The sequence below is a fragment of the Nomascus leucogenys genome, unplaced genomic scaffold (assembly GCF_006542625.1).
Source record: "Nomascus leucogenys isolate Asia unplaced genomic scaffold, Asia_NLE_v1 Super-Scaffold_258, whole genome shotgun sequence".
Taxonomy (NCBI): domain Eukaryota; kingdom Metazoa; phylum Chordata; class Mammalia; order Primates; family Hylobatidae; genus Nomascus; species Nomascus leucogenys.
The window spans coordinates 5,545,371-5,568,714 of NW_022095769.1; the positions used below are offsets into that span (position 1 = coordinate 5,545,371).

General features: G+C 47.2%; 1 protein-coding gene across 3 annotated transcripts in view; it reads right to left on the reverse strand.

The window, feature by feature from the left end:
* Positions 1-212: 212 nt before the first annotated feature.
* Positions 213-23,344, reverse strand: part of HNF1B (HNF1 homeobox B) — a 58,153-nt gene continuing 35,021 nt past the window's right edge. For 2 of the 3 annotated variants that reach the window (XM_012503608.2, XM_003278398.4), the window contains exons 6-9: positions 17,900-18,032; positions 14,100-14,294; positions 12,192-12,310; positions 213-714 (exon numbers count right to left, since the gene is read on the reverse strand). In XM_012503608.2, the coding sequence (XP_012359062.2) occupies positions 694-714; positions 12,192-12,310; positions 14,100-14,294; positions 17,900-18,032 (468 nt within the window). In that variant the 3' untranslated portion in view covers positions 213-693. The remainder of the gene's footprint in view (positions 715-12,191; positions 12,311-14,099; positions 14,295-17,899; positions 18,033-23,344) is intronic. The other variant, XM_012503609.2, reaches the window with a different exon arrangement.

The window sequence follows — 23,344 nt, forward strand, 5'->3', positions numbered from 1 at the left end:
CCCCGTAAATGTCCAGGCCTGAGGGAGAGGACAAGGGGCTTCACTTCCCACTTAGGATGTTTCTCCATGAGGGAAGAGAGAGGGGACAGATCACTTTTGAAATTTTGACTCTGACCTTTACAGACACTTTAGTATTATATACAGGACAGAGGGGAGAGGACACAGAGGGGAAATTGCACTTAATTACAGTAGTTTATAGTTTACAGCCATTGGACAAATTTACTTCTTTAAAAGAAATCTCAAGATCATTTGGGATGGGGGCGGGAGAGGGAGTCTGCGGATATTTACAGTGTGTTTGGCTCAGTTCAATAGCACGTGTCCTTCTCTCCTCGTTTCAGTAACAGATTCAAGTTTTCACATCAGTTTGTTCGATGAAGGATCACAACGTAGACAGTACGGCTTTCTTGCTTCCTCTTCGGCGGTTCCTTGTCTCCCACCTCCAGGACAGACAGGAGTCCTTGACATCGTGGGAGAGGCATCGTGGCAATACTGCATAGAAGGGAAGCTGGGCTTCGGGCTGCGCCTCCTGAGAGTGGATTGTCTGAGGTGCCAGCAGGACGTCCGTCAGGTAAGCAGGGACCTCTCGCAGGTGCTTGTCAGGTCACTGGGCTTTTCCATGACAGCTGCCCAGAGGGTGATGGTGTGGAAAACAGGGTCCTTGTTGCTGCACGCAAAGTAAGTGGTGTGTGGGCATCACCAGGCTTGTAGAGGACACTGCAGAGAGAGAGGAGGGAGAGTGCTCAGCTGTGTCATTTGGCAGGGACATGGGCCATTAGTTTGGCTTCTCTAAGGGAGCTGATGCCCAACTCAACCAGCAAAGAGCAGCAGGTGGAGGGCTGGGGGCCTCATGTCTGCTCAGTTCTGCAGTTTTCATGCTGAGGCACACTTCCTGCAGGAAAACCTGGCAGCCGGCTTTCCTGGCCACTTCAGAAGAGAGAAGTGAATTGTTGGGGACCTTGAAATAGTCCTAACTTGCTGACCTTAATCTTGAAGCCGGGCTTGCCTTTCTGTGACAGTGACATTTATAGAGTGCTCAGTGTACTTGAAAAGGCAGCTAGATGGTGAGCTCTTGCCTCTCGTGGAAGCAAGGGTCTCTTCCTAAGGCCTCTAAGAGCAGAGGTCTCCTATACTAATGCTTCTCAAACTTTAATGGACCCACAAGTACCAGACAGACTGTGAAAATGTGGATTCTGGTTTAATTCTGACTTGTAGGCCTGGGGTGCACCTAAGAGTCTGCATTTCTAACAAGTTCCCAGGGTGTGCCAGTGCTGCTCACCTAGGGCAGCAAGGCCAGGAAGCACACAAGAAAATGACCACTCAAACTACTTATCAGGAAGGAGCTTTGCAAATTGCAAAGTGCTTTCTACGGGTTTCTTACTTTGGGATAAGAAACTCAGAGGACCAGGGAAAGGATCCAAAGGCTGAAGGCCTCTGATGCCATCCTTGTGGGTGGGCCAGGGCAGGAGACCCCACAATGGCTGGAGAAGCCCTCGAGAGAAGCCACCTCACCCAACTCAGGGCAGCCTCGCCCTCCAGTGCCCGGGCCTTATTCATTTGAACTGTCATGGAGTGTCACTGCTTTCCTTTTCACTTCTGGGGAGTCTCTTTTTGTCTCCCTGTGTCTCCTCCTTCCCTTTTGCTTTTGTTGGCATCTAAGGTTCTGCCTTTGACTTAGTGGCTTATTCTCTCAAGATCCCCCCAAACACACACACACACACACACACACACCACGCACACACACACACACACTTACACCTACCAATACTACTGAAGGCCACTGTTCTCACATTGATCAGTGCTCCAACCATAACCCTATATGAGGATACCATTATGTCTATTTGACAGATTAGGAAAACAAGGCTAAAAGAGAGTCAGTGAACTGTCCGAGGTTTAAGAACTAGGAGAGTGTGGAGCCACAGCTTCAAACTAGCTGTCTAGGTGGCCACTCAGCGTGTGCTCTTTCAATCATGCTTGGAGGTGAGGAGACTTCTACTAAGCTTTGTGCTCTTGGACAAGTTACTACTCTCTCTGTGCCTCAGTTTCTTCCCCTATAAAATGGGAGTTGTTGCGTGATTAGATGAGTGGAGTCCTGAGCGTGGTCCTTGGCACAATTTTATTAACATGGGGTTCTTCAGCCTAAGCCCATGCTGCTCCTCAGTGCTCTTAAGAGTGGGGCTGAAGGCCGGGCGCGGTGGCTCACGCCCGTAATCCCAGCACTTTGAGAGGCCGAGGCAGGCGGATTATGAGGTCAGGAGATCGAGACCAGCCTGGCTAACATAGTGAAACCCCATCCCTACTAAAAATACAAAAATTAGCCGGGCATGGTGGTGCGCACCTGTAGTCCCAGCTACTTGGGAGGCTGAGGCAAGAGAACTGCTTGAACCCAGGAGGCGGAGGTTGTGGTGAGCCAATACTACGCTACTGCACTCCAGCCTGGGCAACAGAGCAAGACTCGGTCTCACAAAAAAAAAAAAAAAAAAAAAAAAAAAAGAGGGGGGCTGAGCAGTGCGTGCATGTGAGGATACAGGCTTCTGACCCTTCCACATTCTTGAGACGTTGGTCAGGGTCCTCTGATACCCTTTGCCTCCTCTTCCTCCCCTGGCCCACCCCCACTCTCAAGTCTCTTTACTTCCCACTATCAGCCTTTTTCCAATTTTCAGATTTCAGGTGGAGGAGAGAGAAAACGGCTTGTGACCTTGCAGGTTTCAAAAGAAGAGCAAACAAGAAGGGCAGATAAGGAGACGCCAGTGAGATTCTATGGCCTGTCATTAGGGATGGGCTTCCCAGCTATCAAATGTTTGCTCACATAATAAAATGGTGGCAGAGCCCAAAATGTTGTCAAAAGAACTAGAGTTATTTGCCCCCTTCAGAGTCTAAACACAAACATCTGATAAGGGGTGCACTGTGGTCCCTTAGAACTGGAGGCCCAGCACATGCAGCCCCACAGGGGCCTGGCCCAGAAGATCTCCGAGAGACCGCAGGGCCCCCCGTCTGAAAGGTGTGGTAGCTGTGGCAAATGTGAAGGGCAACCTCATTCTAAGAGGATTTGTTACATAATGGTAAGAGCTAACATTTATCGACGTCCTACTGTGTGCCAGGCACCATACTAAGGGCTTCACAAGCATCACTGCCTTGAATTCTTATATCGACCCTTTGAAGTAGGTGATTATCGTGAATTCATTTAACACGTTTGAGTGCCTACTGTGTATTTAGCACTTTTTTAGACGCTGGAGATGCAGCTGTAAACAAGACCCTGCCCACTTCTTCACAGACTTTACCTCCTAGTGAAGGCTTTAAATAATAAACAAGTAAACAAATGCACACACACACAGACACACACACACAATACAACTTTAGATGGAGATGAGCACTCCATAGAAAAGTAAGCACAGAGGTTAGGACAGCTTGAGGAAAGAGATTAACTTAGATAGCGGAATCAGGCGAGGCCTCTTTGAAATGGCAACATTTGAGCTGAATGAAGTGAAGGGGCGAGCATGTAAAAATGCACAGAAAAAAAGAGCTCCAGGCAGACACCCCAAATGCAGGAGTCCTGGATTGGGATCTCTTCAGCCCTAGCACAGCTGAGGCTGAGCGGGTGATGGAGGGAGGAAGGAGGTGAGAACGGCGGCACTGGCAGGGGCATAATCACATAGGGTCCTGTATGTCTCTGTTTTGGTTTGGTTGTAATGGAAAGCTATTGGAGAGTTTTGACAGGGGATTGACAGGCTTGATGTCTCCTTGTAAGAGATCACTCTGGCGAACAGACCCTAGAGGGGCAAAGGTGGAGGTGGGAGACAGGCAAGGGCCACCTAAAGAGATCAGGGAGAGACACGGGGGCCTGGGCTGGGACTAGGACGTCCTGATGGGGAGTGTGAGAAGAGGTCAGATTTAGGATGTATGCTGAGGGTCCCCTAGTAGAACTTACTGATGGACTGATGTGATGTGGAGAGAAGAATCAGGGATACTCTCAGCTCTCTCACTTGAACAACTGGTACCAGTTTTGGAAATGGAGAAGCCCACGGAGGAAGCAATTTTGATGCGATGAAATCAGGGCAAAATGAAGAGTTCCTATCTTAGGCACGCTGAATTCAAGAGGCTTATTAGATATTTTAGACCTGCCAAAGCAGCACTGGATTTGTGAGTGAGCACTCAGTAGGGAAGACTGGACTGTAGACAGAATTACAGGAGCCATCAGCGCGTACACTTGTCCTGAAGCCATGGGACTGGAAGAGATCATCCAGGCGTGAGAATAGATGAGAAGAGGCCAAAGAATGAGGCCCGGGGCCCTCCAACACATACATGTTGGGAAGATGAGTTGCCAGCCGAGGAGATGAGAAGTGGCCAGTGCCGTAGAAGAACCAGGAATGGTAGTATCCCAAACTCCCATGGAAAAAAGGAGGGAGCGATCAGTTGTGTCAAACACAGAGGTTGAAAAGTAACCATTGGATTCAGCAGCATGGAGGGGATCGTGAGCTGGACACAGTGAGGTGTGAGGACAAAAGTCAGTCTGCAGTGATCTCAAGAGAGAATTGAGGGTGAGGAAGTGGAGACAGTGAGGGCAGATAAGTCACTTCTATGACCATGAACTTACGTGAGATTCACTGTAGCTCCATTAATTAAAAGTCATGATTATAATTCCGGTTTTACAGATGAGGAAAGTGTGGCCTGGAGAGGTGATAAGTAAGTTGGCCAGGGTCTCACAACAGCAAGGCTTGTGCTCTTCACCCCTATGTAAGAGCACTTCTTTCAACCCCCTCAACACAGGGAAATAAATGCCCTTTGCCACGTAAAACCCTTTTTCCAAACTCAGAGCCGCTCAGGGGTGCTAGCAGGGGAAGTCAAGAGTGACCCAGCTTCCACGGGCTGGGTGTTTCCTTTGGGACATGCACTGAGTAAAGTATTTTACAAGTCTTCATGCAGTTAGTCCTTTCAGTGATCCCATGAAAGAAGTATCATTATCTTCATTTTACAGCTGAGCAAACAGAGGCTCAGAGAGGCTAAGACATTTCTCTGAGGTCACACAGGTAGAAAGTGGTAGAATCTTGAGCCCAGATCTGCCTAACTCCCAGGTGGATGCTCCCAACCATCAGAACACTCTGCTTCCCCACCCAGTGAAGAAGCTGGGAGGGAGGGAACAGCCGAAGGGGACAGATGATGAGGCCGCCCACCTCCCCCGTTGTCAGTTCCCTGACTAGTTACTGCTCTGGGGGCCCTCTCTTCACCTTCCCATAAACTAGGAAGTCAAGCAGTGGGGAGAGAACACTGCGGAAACAGGAGTTGGCTCACAACCTGCCTACACTTGTTCTAACTGAGGTCAGTGCTTGCTGTGGTCTTGTTTCCAGACTAGCGGGGCATTGTTGAACTCAGGCACAAACCCACTCAGAGATAACTTGCCAGCACCCAAGAGTTAAGAAGGAGGGAGAGGTATGTGCTCTGGAAGGGACAGACGGCAGTAGACGCAGAAGGATTCTTGGCAGCGAGAAGTCCCAGCCTGGGGTTCCTGACCTGTAATCCCCAAGGCCCTTGGGGATTGTCTGCCTTGAAAACAGGAAGTACTGGGATCAGACAGATACAAGTACAAATCCTGGCTTTAGCCTTATACCTGCATAACCTTGGGTTGTTATTATGGGTGCTTAAAAGTGGATATTGGAAGATGAACGTTGTTTAATGGGTCTGGAGTGAGAAAACCAGTCTGGAAGTCCAGCTCCGGAATTTATGATCTGTTTGAACTTGACCAGATCCATACTCATCTTTGAACCTCAGTTTTCTGTTTTGTAAATCAGGCATAAAAATAACGACCCTGCAGAATGGGTAAGAGCGTTCTCCAGGAAATGTAAGCTAGAAAGGCATCTGGGATGCTGCTTGGAAAATGGAGGCATCAAATAACACGGGTTCTGTATTCATTCATTCATTCGTTCGTTCATTCATGCTTTGTTATTTACTGAACATCTAATATAGCCCAGGCATTTACTGAGTTGGATATTGAAAGAGTCACTAGGCTGGGCCCAGTGGCTCACACCTGTAATTCCAGCACTTTGGGAGGAGGAGGCGGGCGGATCACAAGGTCAGGAGTTTCAGAGCAGCCTGGCCAACATAGTGAAACCCCGTCTCTATTACAAATACAAAAAATTATCTAGGTGTGGTGGCGTGTGCCTGTAGTTCCAGCTACTTGGGAGGCTGAGGCAGGAGAATTGCTTGAACCCAGTAGGTGGAGGTTGCAGTGAGCTGAGACCACGCCATTGCACTCCAGCCTGGGTGACAGAGTGAGATTCCATCTCAAAAAAAAAAAAAAAAAAAAAAAAAGAGTCACTGGAAGGGGAGACAACTATCTCCTAAAGGATCATGGACGGGAGAGAAAACAGGGAGGGGGCTACCACTTTGAGTACTTGACTAGGTACTAGGCATTCTGTTAGGCACGTTGAATATTTTGTGAGATGGGGGTGGGATTTTCCCCATTTATAGATGAAGAAACTGAGTCTCCCAACAGGGAATTAACCGCCCAAGGTCACATACCAGGGGGTGATGAAGCTGAAAGTAGCTCAGGTCAGCTGGCGTTTCCTACCACTGTACAATGCCTCTAAAATAGGACTGCTCAGGATGTGTCCCTTTGACCCAAGCAGGGTGCACGCTAATTGCCCGGTTCAGTGCACACATCAGCAAGTGAAATGCTCTGAGAAGCCCTGCCCAGTGGCATTTAACTTTCTGTAATCCAGCAGTTCCCCCAACACATTTGACCAAGAAATCCTTCTCTCCCCTCACTCGTATGTCCTTGATACCTAGTGATATGGTTTAGATGTGTGTCCCTTCCAAATCTCATGGTGAAATATGATACCCAGTATTGGAGGTAAGGCCTAGTGGGAGATATTGGATCATGGGGGCAGATCCCTCATGAATGGCTCAGCGCCATCCCCTTGGTGATAAGTGAGCTCTGACTCAAGTTAATTCACACAAGATCTGGTTGTTTAAGAGTCTGGGATGTCCCCTTTCTCTCTCTTGCTCTTTATCTCACCATGTGACATGCCTATTCCCCCTTTACCTTCTGCCCTGACTGTAAGCTTCCTAAGGCCCTCACCAGAAGCAGACGCTGGCACCACAACCTGCAGAGCCATGAGCCGATTAAACATATTTTCTTTTTAAGTTACCCAGCCTCAGGCATTCCTTTATAGTGATGCAAATGGACTAACACAAAAAACTGGTCCTGGGAGGAGGGCATTACTATAAAGATACTTGAAGATGGCCAGGCGCAGTGGCTCACACCTGTAATCCCAGCACTTTGGGAGGCTGAGGCGGGTGGATCACCTGAGGTCAGGAGTTCGAGACCAGCCTGGCCAACATGGTGAATCCCTGTTTCTACTAAAAATACAAAAAATTAGCCAGGCGTGGTGGCCTGCACCTGTAATCCTAGCTACTCAGGATGCTGAGGCAGAATCACTTGAACCTGGGAGGTGGAGGCTGCAGTGAGCTGAGATCACACCATTGCACTCCAGCTTGGGCAACAAGAGCAAAACTCTGTCTCCCCCACCGAAAAAAAAAAGATACTTGAAGATGTGGAAGCAGCTTTGGCAATGAGTAACAGGCAGAGATTGGGCATTTGGAGGAACAGAAGAAGACAGGAAGATGAAGGAAAGTTTAGAATTTCTTAGAGACCTGTTAAGTGGTTGTGACCAAAATCCTGGTAGAAATATGGAGAGTGAAGGCCAGGCTGATGAAATCTCAGATGGAAATGAGGTACTGATTGGGAACTAGAGCAAAGGTCACCCTCCTTACGCCCAGGCAGAGAACTTGGCTGCATTGTGTCCATATTCTAGGGATCTGTGGAAGTTTGAACTTCAGAATGATAGCCTAGGGTATCTAACGGAAGACATTTCTAAGCAGTAAAACATTCATGATGTGGCCTGGCTGCTTCTAACAATCCATTCCTTTGCTATGGAAGCAAAGGAATGACTTACATTTGGAATGTTGGAATTTACATTTAAAAAGGGAAGCAGAGCATAAATGTTCAGAAAATTTGCAGCCTAACCCTGTGGTAGAGAAGGAATTCAAGTGGCCTATGGAGCAACAACTTGCTAGAGAGATTAGCTTGACTAAAGAGGGCTGCATGCTAATAGCCAAGACAATGGAAAAAAGGCATTGAAGTATTTCAGAAATCTTCTGGGCAGCCCCTCCCATTAGAGGCCCAGAGGCCAAGGAAGACAATATGGTTTTGGGGCCAGACCAAAGGCCCTGCTGCCCTGCACAGCCTTGGGACACTGCTCCCTGCATACCCGCTGCTCTAGCTTCAGCCCTGGCTCAAAGGGCCCCAGGTACAGCTCAGACCACCACTCTAGAGAGTGCAGTCTGTAAGCCTTGGTGGGTTTCATGTGGTGTTAAGCCTGCAGATGCACAGAATGCAAGAGTGAAGGAGGCTTGGCAGCTTCCACCTAGATTTCAGAGGATGTATCAGAAAGCCTGGGTGCCCAGGCAGAAGCCTGCTGCAGGGGCAGAGCCCCCACAGAGAACCTCCACTAGGGCAGTGCTGAGAGGAAATGTGGGATTGGAGCCCCACCCCCCCCCACACAGAGTCCCCACCAGGATACTGCCTAATGGAGCTGTGGGAATGGGCCGGCCACCCTCTAGACCTCAGAATGGTAAGGCCACTAGCAGCTTGCAACCTCAGCATGGAAAAGCCACAGGAACAGAGCTGCCCAAGGCCTTGGGAGCCCAGCTGGCACGCCAATGTGCCCAGGATGTGGGACATGGAATCAAGGATTATTTTGGAGCTTTAAGATTTAATGCCTGCCCTGTTGGGTTTCAGACTTGCATGGGGTGTTACCCCTTTCTTTTGGCCAATTTATTTCTTTTGGGATGGGAATGTCTACCCAATGCCTGTACCACCACTGTATTTTGGAAGTAAGTATATAGTTTTTTATTTTACAAGCTCATAGGTGGAAGGACTTGCTCTTGAGTCTCAGATGAGACTTTGGACTTTGAGTTAATGCTGTAATGAGTTAAGACTTTAAGGGACTAGTGGGAAGGGATGACTGTATTTCTCAATGTGAGAAGGACATGAGATTTGGGAGGCCAGGGGTGGAATGATATGGTTTGGATGTGTGTCCCCTCCAAATCTCATGTTGAAATGTGATTCCCAATGTTGGAGGTGGGGCTCAGTGGGAGGTAATGGATCATGGGGACAGATCGCTCATAAATGGCTTAGCATCATCCCCTTGGTGATGGGTGAGGAATTCATGCTTAGTTAGTTCACATGAGATCTGGCTGCTTAAGAGTCGAGGGCTAGGCATGGTGGCTCACACCTGTAATCCCAGCACTTTGGGAGGCCAAGGCAGGCGGTTCACTTGAGCGCAGGAGTTTGAGACCAGCCTGGGCAACATGGCAAAACAAAAAAAAATGCAAAAATTTAGCCTGTCATGGTGGTGTGCGCCTGTAGTCTCAGCTACTCTGGAGGCTGAGGAGGGAGGATTGATTGAGCCCAGGAGGTTAAAGCTGCAGTGAGCTGTGATCGTGCCACTGCACTCCAGCCTGGGTGACAGAACGGGACCCTGTCTCAAAACATAAAAATATAAATAAATAAATAAATAAATAAATAAATAAATAAGAGCCCAGGGCAGGGCCTCCCCCTTCTCCCTCCTGCTGCCACTCTTGCCATGTGATGCACCTGCCCTGCCTGCACCTTCCGCCATGATTGTAAACCTTCTGAGGCCTTCAGCAGAGGCAGATGCTGGCATCATGCTTCCTGTACAGCCTGCAGAACCATGAGCCTTTGAACCTCTTTTACCCAGCCTCAGATATTTCTTTATAGCGACGCAAACAGACATCGCTATAAGCAATAAATCTGAACATGCCAGAAATGAATTTGAAATTCCTGTTGGAATATAAGACCTTAAAACAAAACCAAAAAAGCAGAATTGCCATCAGGTCTCTTTCAGAACTCACTTCTGACCCTTTGCCTTAGGAACAGAGTTTGTACAAACTGTCTTCACCTTGGGTACCTTCTGCTGTCAGGAGGCAGCACCTTTACCCTCATTTTACTTCACTGCGCCTTTCCCATTCCTCCTTCTCTTTCAACTTGTTGGAAGAATGTTTCCTGAGTGGAATATGGGAAGTGAACTTATTTTTTACTCTTGTTCCTGGCCACAAAGACAACAAGAGTGGCAGCAGTTACCATAGAATTTTAAAGATGGGTAGTGGAAGGTAAGTATGTGGAGTCAAAGACCAAAGCCTGAAGGTCCAGCACTAGAATTTATCATCTGTGTGACCTTGGGCAGGTCACTCTTCATCTCTGGGTTTTAGTTTATTTCTTTGTACTTAGGAGGCTGCAGTAAAAATAGAAGGATGAGACAAAGTTCATGAGAAGTATAAACTGTAACGTGCCACATGAGCATTTTTCATCCTTACTGAGTGTAATAATCAATCCTCATGATCGCAGAAATGAGTCTATTGCCAGACTCCTGAAATGTCTGGGGACATGGAGACAACATCACAGCCGTTCTGGGAGGCCACTCATGCAGCTTCAAGGTCGGCTGGCCACTCCGTCCAATGGAGAGGAGAAGCCAGTGGGGGGCTTGTGCAGCGTCTCAGGGAGCGTCTTAAAGTATTTTGATTAAGAGACCATTTCCTGAATTCAGAGGGCTTGTTTCAACAAGCAACCATCAAAGTCAACTTGGGAAGGACAGGAATAATTAATCATGGTCCTGTCTGGGGCTGATCAAGCGGCAGATGGATTGATAAACCTTTCAAAGGGGAAGGTATTCCCAAGGAGGGCCGCTGCGCCTGGCTGCCCCCCGATTGAGATTTGTGAGCACAGATAAATGTTTTCCCTGCTCACTACAAAGAGTGGGAACTCACACGGGAGTCGAAGGGCAGGATAGCGAGGGGTTGTCCTTTCATCTTCTATTGGGTGAGAGGAGAGTGGCAAAGCAGGTCCCACACACCTCTCCCTCTACCCCCGGCTCCAGAGCCCAGCTGCCTTGGTCGTGTGTGTGTTTCAGTGCCCAAGACACCAGTTACTTAGTCTACGCAACCTTGCTGAATCCTCAGAAAAAGCGGATGTTACAACTCTCACTTTAAAGATGAAGAAATGAAGGCTCAGGGAGGTCAAGGTCACCAAGCAAATGGCAGAATCAGGAATAGAACCCACCTGCTCCACTACACTCTAGGGCTGGGAGGAGATCGGGGCAGAGGAAAGGATAGAGAACCCTGATCCCATGAAGGAACCTCCTGGGAAGCCCATGGCAGTGGCTGAAGTGTGACTTGCAGGGCTCAGATGAAAACAAGACCATCAACAAGACCAAATTCTGAGAGCTTCTGACATGAAGTTCAAGGTTGTCACCTACTTATCTAGTAATCGATAGAGGCCAAACAGTTCCCACACTGCACAGACCCCAGCTACTAAAAGGTCTCATTGTGTTACTCTGGAATCATCACCTGTGTTCAGACAGCTTGTCCTGTTTTCTAACTCTCGGTGTCTTCTTGCAGTCCAGCTGTCCAAGCTGTAGCAATGAGCCTCGCCATCAGCTGCCTGTCTTTACTATTCCATCACCTCTATTCGGAGGTGGGACTTAGTCATCAACTGAAACAGTGACTAAGCCTCTGGATTCCCCACTTTCAGTGCACCAGGAAGTTGATAAAACCCCAAGTGGATGCTTACCCCTGGAAAAGCCAGGTTGTCTACTGGGGAGTCCCCATGGGCTGACATAACTGGGTCATTCCCAGAGCTTATAGCATTCTGGGTCCAGGGGAATCAGCCTCAGGACCTCTGACTTCCTACTCACTGTCTCCACTGACTACTTTGTGGATGCTCAGGGATCCCTCTTGCAAAGCATGAACCTCAGCGGGGGATCTGTCCTCCTGAGCCCTCCTTGGAAATACCTTTTCCGTGGACCATTGATCATTCTATTAGGGAACACTCAATCTCAATGCCTAAGCGCTCTATGTCATCCAGTCTCCAGCAACCTATCAAACTTCTGTCCTTGTTTGGTGCTCTTCCTGGGGAATCTGGGGGAGCAATAAGCCCTTTCAGCCTGTGGCCCTTTTTTTTTCACCCTGGGACCTTAAGGATTCTCTTTGCAAATAACAGGGAGCCTCAGAAGGACCTAATTTCTGGCCAAGTCCATGCTTGCCACAACCTCTGCACATCAATAGCCTTAGTCACACCCTGCCCACACCCCAACCCCCGCAAGTCCTGCTGGCATTACCTGTTTACTTGAAGACATGTTGGTGAGTGTACTGATGCTGCTGGTATCTGTGACCACCATTGCAGATGGAAACCGGGAGGTGTGGGAATACTGGGGGGGCTCCTGCTTGTGTGCATACACTGGAGAGACAGAGTGAAGACAGAATCAAGGTGCATACATAGGCACATACACAGGTACAGAGCCCCCATCCCACACCACAGCTCCCATCTCCTCAGGTGGATAAAAGGGGTGGTGGTTATAGTGGGGATTTCTCATATTAGTTATCCATAAGATTCATGTAAATTCCAAGTCACGTGACCAACTCCCGAAAGCATGTGGATGCTTGGCTGGGAGAGAGAGACCAGCCTGCTCTCAGAACACGGGGCCTACCAGGGAGGCCTCCGGTATGGAACGGGAGTGAAGGTCACTGGCCGTTGCCTCAGCTTGCCCTTCTCAGGCAGGGAGGCAGGTTATTTCCTGGTCCAGGGCACCATGGGCTCTCTCTTCTTGGGTGGCCAGGCCTGCTGGGCCTCAGCAGTCCACAGGTCGCTGGTGACCACTCTCTAACTGTCCCACCCAGGCCTCGCCACTAAGGAAGCCTGGCCAGGTGAAGGGAGAGGGGTAAGTGGGGAGAACATTGCCAGGCTCTGGGAGGATGGGAAGTGGGGCACATGTGGTCTCAGACTCTGCTACAGGCTGTGGCAGATTTTCAGAAGCCACTAAAATGTGACTGGAATGTGAGATGGTGCTCAGAAACCAGCTCCACAGGCCTGAGTGGGGATTGAGCCCTGAAGATAGAAGGCTGGACTTGGCCGTTCTCCCCAAAACCCACAGCTTATCTGATGCAGCTAGGGAAGAAACACAAACCTCTTTGACCATCATTGCCTTCTAGGAGTCCCTTTATAAATAATCTTCATAAACTTTTATGCTTACCGAACGCATTTACCCCTATGTTTATTTCCTATTCATAATGAGCCTAAATGCATACTATTTCCATTTTATGGGTAAAGAGATTGGGCTTAGAGTGGCTAAGTAACTTGCATTAGGCTACATAGCTGGTAAGTATCACAGCCAGGATTTAAATCTGGGTCTGTCTGATCTAAGACTAGTGCTTTATACTGAACACTTCCTTGGGGTTTCTGAAGCAGAGAAGCCATGATTCCTCCCCAAACTCCTGTGTCAGGGACTATAGCCAGACCTGGCCAGAGGATTGGAAGCCTGGGACTCAGGATGAAAGGCAGAGAAACAGAGGCTGCGACTGGATGGGAAATAAGCGGTCGAAAGGTAGGCTTGGGGTAGGTATAGAAATTGGATATGAGAAACAGTCTGTGTGCAGGGATGCAGGGGTGGCAGGGAGGAAGAAACTCGAATGCCCAGGATGGTGTGCCACTGGTATTTTTTGCTTGTGTTCATGGTTCTTGATTAGAGGTGTTTGGGGTGTATAAATTGGAGGACACGGGACTCTAGAAGATTCTTCTCTCTTAGGGAAGGCAAACAGGATGCAAATTAGATGCCAACTGTGATCATTTGATAATGGCTGCTTGGGAGTGTAGATTGTAAAGGCTAAGTTGAGGTTCACTGGGAAAAGGTGCTGGTGGTTTATGGGCGCGATCTTTTCCAGAGGTGTTGGAACGGGAAATTGGCGGTGTGTGTTCCACATGCTGTCTGGCTCCAATTCCCCTTCATCTGTAGGCCTAAACTGTCCTCTTCAAACCTTTCCCTGGGAGTCCCAGGGGTAGAGAAGAGGACTAGAAAAGGTACAGCAACACTCAAGAGTTATGCTTGAGAAATTGTCTTGGTCGGTTGATCACAGGCAGGGAAAAGTGACCAAGCCAATACACTTCCGAGAAAGTTCAGACCCAGAGAGGGAAAGTGGTTGGCCACGGAGGGTCCTCGGTGCTCCCTCCCTCCACATGCCCATGTCCTTACTGTGTGAGTTCTGCAGCTGAGTCACAGCTGCCATGAAGGGCTGCTGGGCCATGTGGCCGCCTGGGCTCTGCTGCATGAGGGGCTGCTGGTGAGGGCTGTGCAGCTGCTGGGAGAACTGGACGGGCTGCAGGGCTGCCAGGCTGCCGGCCACACTGTTGATGACAGGGACACTCTGTGCTTGGGAGGTGTTGAGGCCTGTGGGAGCAAGAGGAAAAGATCAGAGACAGCTCCTGGGATAAGGAGAGGTGGATGGATGTCATCATTTGAGCCCCTGCTCAATGTCCCAGTCACTGGGCTGAGCCTGTTACATAGGAGATTGCATGGGAGGCAAGTTTAAAGAAACGGAGACTTGGAGATATTAATTTACTTGCTCAAGTTCCACAATGAGTTGTGGGTTGGAGATGGGCATTAAACAGATCTGATTAAAGCCTGAGAGTCTCCCAAAGTCATCTGGTGACCTCCCAAACTTAGCTCTCTTGAGGTTACCAGGGCTTTGGAAAAGCTGGCTCTACTTGCCCACTCCATCCATGCCAGGCTGTGAGAGAGGCTTGCCCTGGTGCCTGCAGGGCAGAGTGAAAGAGGTCCACACTGAGGCACAGGTTATTGCCCAGATCAGTCTGTCCAGTAGAGGGCAGGAGTGTGCAGGGACGCAAATTTCGACTAAAAACAACTTCCATAGTCCCGGGAGTATGAAGATGGAAGACCCTTGCACTAAAAGGACCAGGTTTTAGAAAGAGGAAGTAGTACATTAAAGGTTGACTCTTGGCATTTATAATGGGTCTTCCCATCTTTCTGTTCTGGGGATGTCAGGGCCTCTGTGACTTGGAACTGTGTATCCTGAGGCCTCTTTAGGACCCGGGACAGCCCTCTGAGGATGGGAGCCCCTGGTACCCATGCTCTATCTCCTCCCTGAAAGCGACACGGAGGAAGACAGCTAAGGTAGGATCGGAGTGGGGACAGGACGATCAGGAGACAAGATACCTGGACCTACTTCCTGGGGTCGACTATGTTCCTGTGTTCTTGCTTTCTGGGAAGTTGGGGGAAGAATGGGATGAAGAAGGAATCCAGAAAAAGGTCTGATTTAGGTGGATGCGGAAGGGACACCTAGAGAGGCTTTCCTGAAATGGAGAGGGTTTCATAAGCAGGTTTGTGGGAAGTCATCAATGGAGATAACACAGAGTCCTCAACAATTGCCTACTCAGAGCTTTAGCTGATACTGTTATCAGAAACCTAAAAGGCGAGACCCCTGAGCAGAAAGGACAGGGGGAGAATCCTGCTTCTGGCTCTCCTGGGTGGGGGGTGGGGGTGCGACCCTCTGATCACCCTCAGAACAGCACTGTCTCCAGTTCCCCAGGGGGCTCAGCGTCTCCTCAAGCCAGCATCTCACCAGATACCCTGATGACCGTGTTTCCCTTTCCTACCTCCTGCTTTTGGTCTCAGTCTCCCAGGAAGCTCCATGAATGTGCCGTTTTTGAGAAATCTCTGAGAGCACTACTGCTGCTCTTTTTGGGAAACTGCTGCCCAGCAAAGCAAATGATCCTGTCTAGAGTGGACGACATTTGAAAGCATAGTTCTGAAACCTGCGTGTGCTTCAGAAATCATCTGGGGGAGCTCTTTAACAAATAGACATTCCTGGGCCCCACCCAAGACCTAATGAGTCAGAACCTTCAGAGGTGGGGCCCAGGAATCTTATTTTCAATGTAGTCTGTGATCCTGATGTGCCTCAATTCCAGGATCGAGAGCCTCTGATGTCATTCCAGCTCCCTCAGTGGGTAAGTCTTGACCTTTTCATCTGTTTTTGTTTCTGGGCACTGGTTCTTGCTTGGGAAGTATGCTATACAGTCCAGGGAAGACATGAGGAAGAGAATAGGATGAAGAGGTAAGAATGAGTAGAGAATAAGGAACTGGCCCTGCCAAATAATTTGTTACCACCTTCTCCACGGGCTTCTGCAATTCTGAGGCAGGGCCCGTGGTACTCAACACATCAGTCAGTTAAATGAGGATGCCTGCAACCAATTTCTCATCCTAACACTCCACAGTGTAGGACCTCTGGGTCTCAGCAGTTTTCTGGTGATTCTCACCATTTCTCATGCTCTGTCTACCCCAAGTGTTCACAGATATGTACACACACAGCCACCCTTCTAAGGTCAGTGTGCACTCTGGTGTAGCCCATCTGAATAGGAGATTAAGGAGCATTGTGAGATGATAGAGAAATATGAGTAGAGGAAATTAGAAAGAACAAAATTGAAAGATACAGACTAGCCCCAGGGAAAATTTTAATTCAGATATATATATAATATATTTATATATATAACTGTATGGCAGTGAAAGTTTGGAATGGAAAGAAAGAAGTTAAGTGGGACAGTTTGTTTATTATTTTGGTTGCAGAAACAAGTGGATTATCTTCCCCATGGGCCTTTTAATCAAATCTTCTAAATGGCAAACAAGCTGGTTTTAGGTATCTTAACTCATTCCAAACTCTGGTATTAGTATAATTACCATATTCCATATACCAGAGGGCCCAGTCAAAAGGCAGTACATTTAAAATGATCGTTTATATTGTGAGTTCTCTAAATGCTTCCCCATTCCCATTTTCCTTCTGCCAAAATAAATGCACTGTGTGTCAATTTCCAAGCAGCTAAGGATAGAGTGAGAGCCACACATATTCAATAAATTTGTGTGCCTCCAATGGGCCTAGCCCTGTTCTGACCTCAAAGGATGTGTAAGTCATTCTCTTCAGAAGTGAGAATCCAAGTTCCGACCCTAGCTAGAGCTGATTTAGGGAGAGAAGAGGGAAGAAAGAAAAAGGCAGAAACAAAACAAAGAGGTGGCCAACATGAGCCCTAGACACAAGGAAGGTAAGAGGACAATGGAGTGATACAAGGTTGAAAGAAAGATGACCAATGTGCTACCCTTAGATCTCTCCCAAGACATCCAGCAATACATCCAAGGGTCACAAGGATGGTTTTGAGAAACAATGACACCTGAGCTGTCATGGTGAAGCTGAAAATATGCTGAATACTCATCAACATTAAAACTCTCAAAGAGACATCCACAACCACAGTTCCCTTCAGCCTTCTCATGCCTCAAGATGGCCCATGTATGGGAGGGCACAGGCTTGCTGTTGAATATGAGCCTCCTGGAGCTGGAGGGACCTGATCCATCTCCGTGTCTTCAGGCATGTGATGTGCCAAAGCAACCTCTTTCTCCTTAAAGTTTTCAAAGCTCTCAGATACAATGGTAGTTTCCCTCTGGGTCCTCCCTCGGTGTATTCTCACTGCTGGCCAAGGAGATTTCGTATACCACACAAAATTCCCCATTTAGAAGCAAACCTGTCATTCTTACTTCATCATCACCAAACAGAAAGAAGCTCCTGAAAAATCTACCACCTACTTAGTGATAGGAATGAACTCAAGACAAAGTGCAAGCTACGATGTTATACACATTCATGCTTTAGAGATTTACAAGCATGTTCCTATTCACTGTCATTTGATCACTTCAACAACCTATTTTATAGATGAGGACATTGAATCTCCTAAAGGTTCAATGATTTGACCCAGGATGCACAGCTGCTAAACTGTGACCGGGATCCAAATCCATTCCATAATTTTCTCTTGTTTTAGGCTAAACAATCCAAATATTGGATTTAAGGAGACAGATGAGAAACTAAAGAAGTTAAACCAAATCTACTAGTCGTGGGTGAGTTTGAAGGAGACCTACAGTTATTTTTCGCCACATTAATTTGCTTCCCATTCTTCTTCTCCCTGCCCCCAAGTTTTCCGACCAAGAACAGAACTTACTTTGTGCAATTGCCATGACTCCAGAGAGGGGTGTCATGATGAGGTTTTGAGATTGCTGGGGATTATGGTGGGAGAGGCTGTGGATATTCGTCAAGGTGCTGACTGGGGGCAAACCTCCTCCCGAGACTGAGATCTGATGGAGAGAAAAAAACAAGAGAAACATGGGTGGACTTGGACCACAAAGAGCAGTTTCCAACATGATGTGACTAGTGATTCCTTGGCATGGCTAGTTCTCAAATTCATTCCTTCATTCCCTCAATAACAATTATTGGCTGGGCGTGGTGCTTCACCCCTATAATCCCAGCACTTTGGGAGGCCAAGACAGGAGGACTGCCTGAGCTCAGGAGTTCAAGACCAGCCTGGGCAACATGGTGAAATCCCATCTCTACAAAAAAAGAAAAAAACACAATGATTAAGTGTCTACTGTGGGACAGACACTATTCTAGATGCTGGGGATACAGCAGTAAGTAAAACAGACAATGATCCCTGCCCCCATGGTACATCTATTGTTGACTGTCTGAGTTACTAGCCAGCTTCAGAAATTACTAAGGGTTGGGGGAGATTAGCCATTATAAGGTTTCTCTACTTTTTCCACATCTCCAGTACACATTAGAAAATTTTTTCTTTTTTCTTTTTTGGTCAAGGATCCTGTATTGTAATCACCATTATATTTTAATGACTGATTAGTATGAGAAAGCTACTGATTTTTGTGTATTTACTTTGTACATGACCACTTCACTGAATCCTACTAGTGTCTTTTCCTCATTGATTTTTTTCCAAGTATGTAATTGTAATACAAGCATCTGATGGTAACAGGGTCTTTTCCTTGCTAGTACTGATATGTCTACATGTCCTATTGTATTGCTTAGAACTTATAGTATTAAATAATAACAGCTGTAATAGATGTGCTTATTTTGGTTCTGATGTTATCAGAAATGTTTCCAATGTTTTCCCATTAACTCTAATTGTAATTATAAGGGCGCGATCAGTTTTATACACACCTACACTTTTTCCATGATAAATTAGTTTACTACTTATAGTTTCAAAATAATTTTTTTCTTTTTTTGAGGTGGAGTCCAGCTCTGTTGCCCAGGCTAGAGTGCAGTGGCGTGATCTCTGCTCACTGCAACCTCTGCCTCGTGGGTTCAAGCAGTTCTCCTGCCTCAGCCTCCCGAGTGGATGGAACTACAGGCACCCACCACCACGCCTGGCTAATTTTTGTATTTTTAGTAGAGACAGGATTTCACTATGTTGGCCAGGCTGGTCTTGAACTCCTGACCTCAGGTTATGTGCCCACCTAGGCCTCCCAAAGTGCTGGGATTACAGGTGAGAGCCACTGTGCCCAGCCTCAAAATAATTTTTAAAGTTATTATTAAGAAAGGACTGGCCCCTCTTATTCTGAACCCAGGCGTGCTTGAGAGCATCAGGAACACTGAGAGGTGCTTTGGGGTTAGGATACACCAGATGTCTGAGTAACTCAACTTTCCTTCTTCCATCTTTCACTTCCCAGAGCTTTTCAGACTATAGGTCTCCCACCAGCACCCAGGTAAGATACTGTCTCCCACCCTGCCCTTCTGGTCAACTCCACAGCATCCAAGGTTAATTTGAAAAAGAAAGAAAGCAAAAACCAAACAGGTTTGTTTGTGTTTTTAAAATAAGCATCAAGAAATGAGTTAGGGGGTCACATGACCAAGAAGGAATTCTGACCACATCAAACAAGAGAGAACCAGCCTGTTTGCTGGACTTGTTTTTCAAAATGCCAGTCATTAAAAAAAAAAAAAAAAAAAAAAAAAAAAAAAAAAAAATCCGTAGCCTGCCCTCAGACTGAATCTCTTGGGTAATGTAGTTCCTTTACAGAAAGTCAACCAAGTGACAGTAATTTCTCTGACATTTCAGCATTTGGTTGATGGTATAAGAGAAGTGTGGAGGCCAATGATAAAAATAATTTAAATGTGTGTGACTTTAGGATTTGTAAAGTGCTTTCACTGATTGTCCTTAATAGATAATGACACAAGTAGGGCAGGCATTATTACTATCAGTCCCTATATTACAGATTAAGAAACTGATCTTCAAAAGAGTTGAGAATATTTCTATGTCACTTGACTCATAAGTGAAAAAGCCAGAGTTAAAATCCAGTTTTGCTGGAGCTTAAATCTTATCCACTTACTAAGTTTGGGCAACCTTGATCAAGTTACTTCCCATTCTAAAATGCAACCATTATTTTTTGACTTTTTTTTTTTTTTTGAGACAGGTTCTTACTCTATCGCCAAGGCTGGAGTGCAGTGGCATGATCGCAGCTCACCGCAGCTTCGAACTCCTGGAATTAAGCGATCTTGTCACCTCAACCTCTGGAGTAGCTGGGACAACAGGCATGCACCACCATGCCCGGCTAATTTTTTTATTTTTTGTAGAGACAGGGTCTTGCTGTGTTACCCAAGCTGGTCTCAAACTCCTGGGCTCAAGCAATTACCTTTCCTCACCTCCCAAAATAGTGGAATTATACGTGTGAGCCACTGCGCCCGGCTACAACCATTACTTTCTATTTGGCTCCTGGACTGATGGAAGCTAGGGCACTGCTAAGGATATCAGTGGTGATCCTTACATGATAATTTGGAGAGCCTGAATTATATTAATGGTGTCATTAACGGTCTCTTCACTATGCTAGGTTCTTTAAATATCTATAATCTATAAGGTTGGTATTATTATCCCTATTTCATAGATAAGGATACTGAAATTTAGAGAAGTTAAGAAGTGTGCCCAAGTGGTAGAATTGGGGTTGAAAGCAGGCTCTCTACCACCACGGCCTGAGCTTTTCACCATTAGGACATACTGCTTGATACTGTGAAAGTATTCAGTATGTGCTTTTCTTTGTTCTTTCCTTCTTTTTTTTTTTTTTTTTTTAAAGGTTCGACACGCACAGACTACAACCCTGAACCTAGCCAGTTTTTTGTCAATGCGTGACATTTGGGTATGGGGGTGGGTAGGGGCAGACAGTACAACAGAGAGTTCAAATGGATTGGCTTTATTTCCAAAACCAGTCCTTGGGGAAAGATTTCAAGGCACGTCCTACTGAAAGTCAGCATGCAGAGATTGTCATTCCTAGAACAGGGCTGACCCAAAGAACAACGGCGCTACAAGCAATCTTCACACCAACCCTATGACGTAGGCATCATTATCCCCCATTTTACAGATGAAGAAACTGAGGTTAAGCAATTTGTCCACACTACTGCTGGTGAATGACAGAGCCAAGACTTGCACATACTGGTTCCCTTCCCTGCATTCCTTTTTAACCATACTCCACTCTTGCCTTGGGGGACCAAGATCCGTGATGGACATCTTATTATATTAACAAGAAAACAGACTCTCGAATTTGGGTCTCTTACGATAGTGAAACAGCACATGCACTAGGGTGTTGGAGACAAGAGGAAAGCCATACCCTGCAAACAAGCTTCCAGGTGTTTGCTAACGTTGAGGTGTGCAGTCTTGGTCAATCATCAATCCAATAACACACTGCCCAGTTAAAGCACTGCCGAGCAGAACAGGAAGCAAAAAGCGTGTCCGCAGGCTGCATTCAGAGCGGCCCTGGCCTGGGTGAGGCAGCTTGCCTCTTAGAAGGAGGAGTGGCAGAGCTCAATAGGAAACCCCAAGGACCTTCAAGCAATAAGAGCTGAGACCTGGAAGGTTTTTCCACACTGAGAAGTCAAGACCTCTTCCATAAGGCCCCCTTCTCCATGGAAGCCTGGGTAATCCTTAACCCTAACTTGTTTGGGACACTCTTGAGAAGTCAGAAAGACTTGTCTGTGCCTCTCACAGGTAACTGACACAAGTGGTTCTTCATATGGAGAAGAATCTTTCTTAAGGGATAGGTGGGAGTAGGAGAAGGTGGCTGCGAAATGCCTCCCCCAGGAATGCCCTTTCATTTTTGTTTTCAGAGACCACGACCAGGGCGAGCGGCTCAGGTCCTCTGAAACCAGAATTGGCCGGGTCAGTGATCCCCTCAGAAACCACACTTTGTTTTTCCTCCAGGGAGCCAGGGACTCGATCACCTGTGACTCACCGTTTCTGTGTTGCCTACACAGCACGCACGTCAAGATCTAAAATGGCCTCTGCACCCTGTTGCCCTCACCCACCCTGGCCCCCACTATGGGAATGTGTGCAGCTACACCTTCAGCATGAAAGTCAGGAAGCTGCGGCTCCTCCCTCCCCTGAAAAACAGAGCATGACCCAAAGAATAGAGCTTTCCATTCTCTCCCCTCGCCAGTGTCGTAATGCTCCTGATCTCCCATAAGCCACTCTCTCCTGCACTTGTGTTGCTACAGGATCAGAGCCTAATCCTAGTTATTTGTTTTATTATTATTATTAATTATTATTTTTTGAGACACCCGAGTCTCACTCTGTTGCCCAGGCTGGAGTGCAGTGGTGTGAACTCGGCTCACTGCAACCTCCGCCTCCCAGGCTCAAGTGAGCCTCCCGCCTCAGCCTCCCGAGTAGCTGGGATTACAGGTGCATGCCACCATTCCTGGCTAATTTTTGTATTTTTTTTTTATAGAGATGGTGTTTCATCATGTTGTCCAGGCTGGTCTCAAACTTTCTGGCCTCAAGTGATCCACCTGCCTCAGTCTCCCCAAGTGCTGGAATTACAGGTATGAGCCACTGCACCTGGCCTAGAATTTAGTTTGATGTAGAAAATTCAAATTCAAATTGTCCATTCTTCACCAAGTGTGCTAAACTTCCATCTGGGTATGGGGCTGTGGTTACGGATATAGAAAACTTCATTTAATGAGAATGATATTGACATTAACATGACAACAACAACAATACTGCAATTTATTGACTATTTCCTATGGCAAAAAACACTGCAGAGTATTTCTCAAATGTTATCACGCTCATGCCCCCACCAAGTCTCTTGTTACCGCCCCCATTTGATAGATGAGGAAGAGATCATAAGTAGTCGAGTAACCTGCTCAGGCTACACAGCTATTAAGAGCCGGAGCTGGGTTTTGAACCTGGGCAATTGTAACTTCAAAGTTGGTGTTTCTCCCTCCCTAAGCATCGCCCCACCCCATCTACCATTTGTGCTGTGATCTTCGCTGTCGTGGCATCCCATGTCTTTCACCGTTCCAGTTCAAGAAGCTTCTCCCCATCACCTCCTATCCACTACATCCTGACTTGCTAATGACTCTTCTTGTGAGTACCAAGGGGATGGTAAAGAGGAAGAGGGGGCTTGTGTCAAAGTGAGGTGCTCTCTAAGTTAAAAAATTGGCTTTGGAGGCCTTGGGGGGAGGGATGAATGAACATTTTATCAACACAAATGTCATTGGCAAGCCCCAAAACAAACAGTGTCCCACCGGGCTTGCTCCTTTATGAGGCATTCAATCAATAAAATGAGAGCAGAACTCTGTCAGATTTATTGGCTGGGTTCAAACCGAACACCTCTTCTACCCG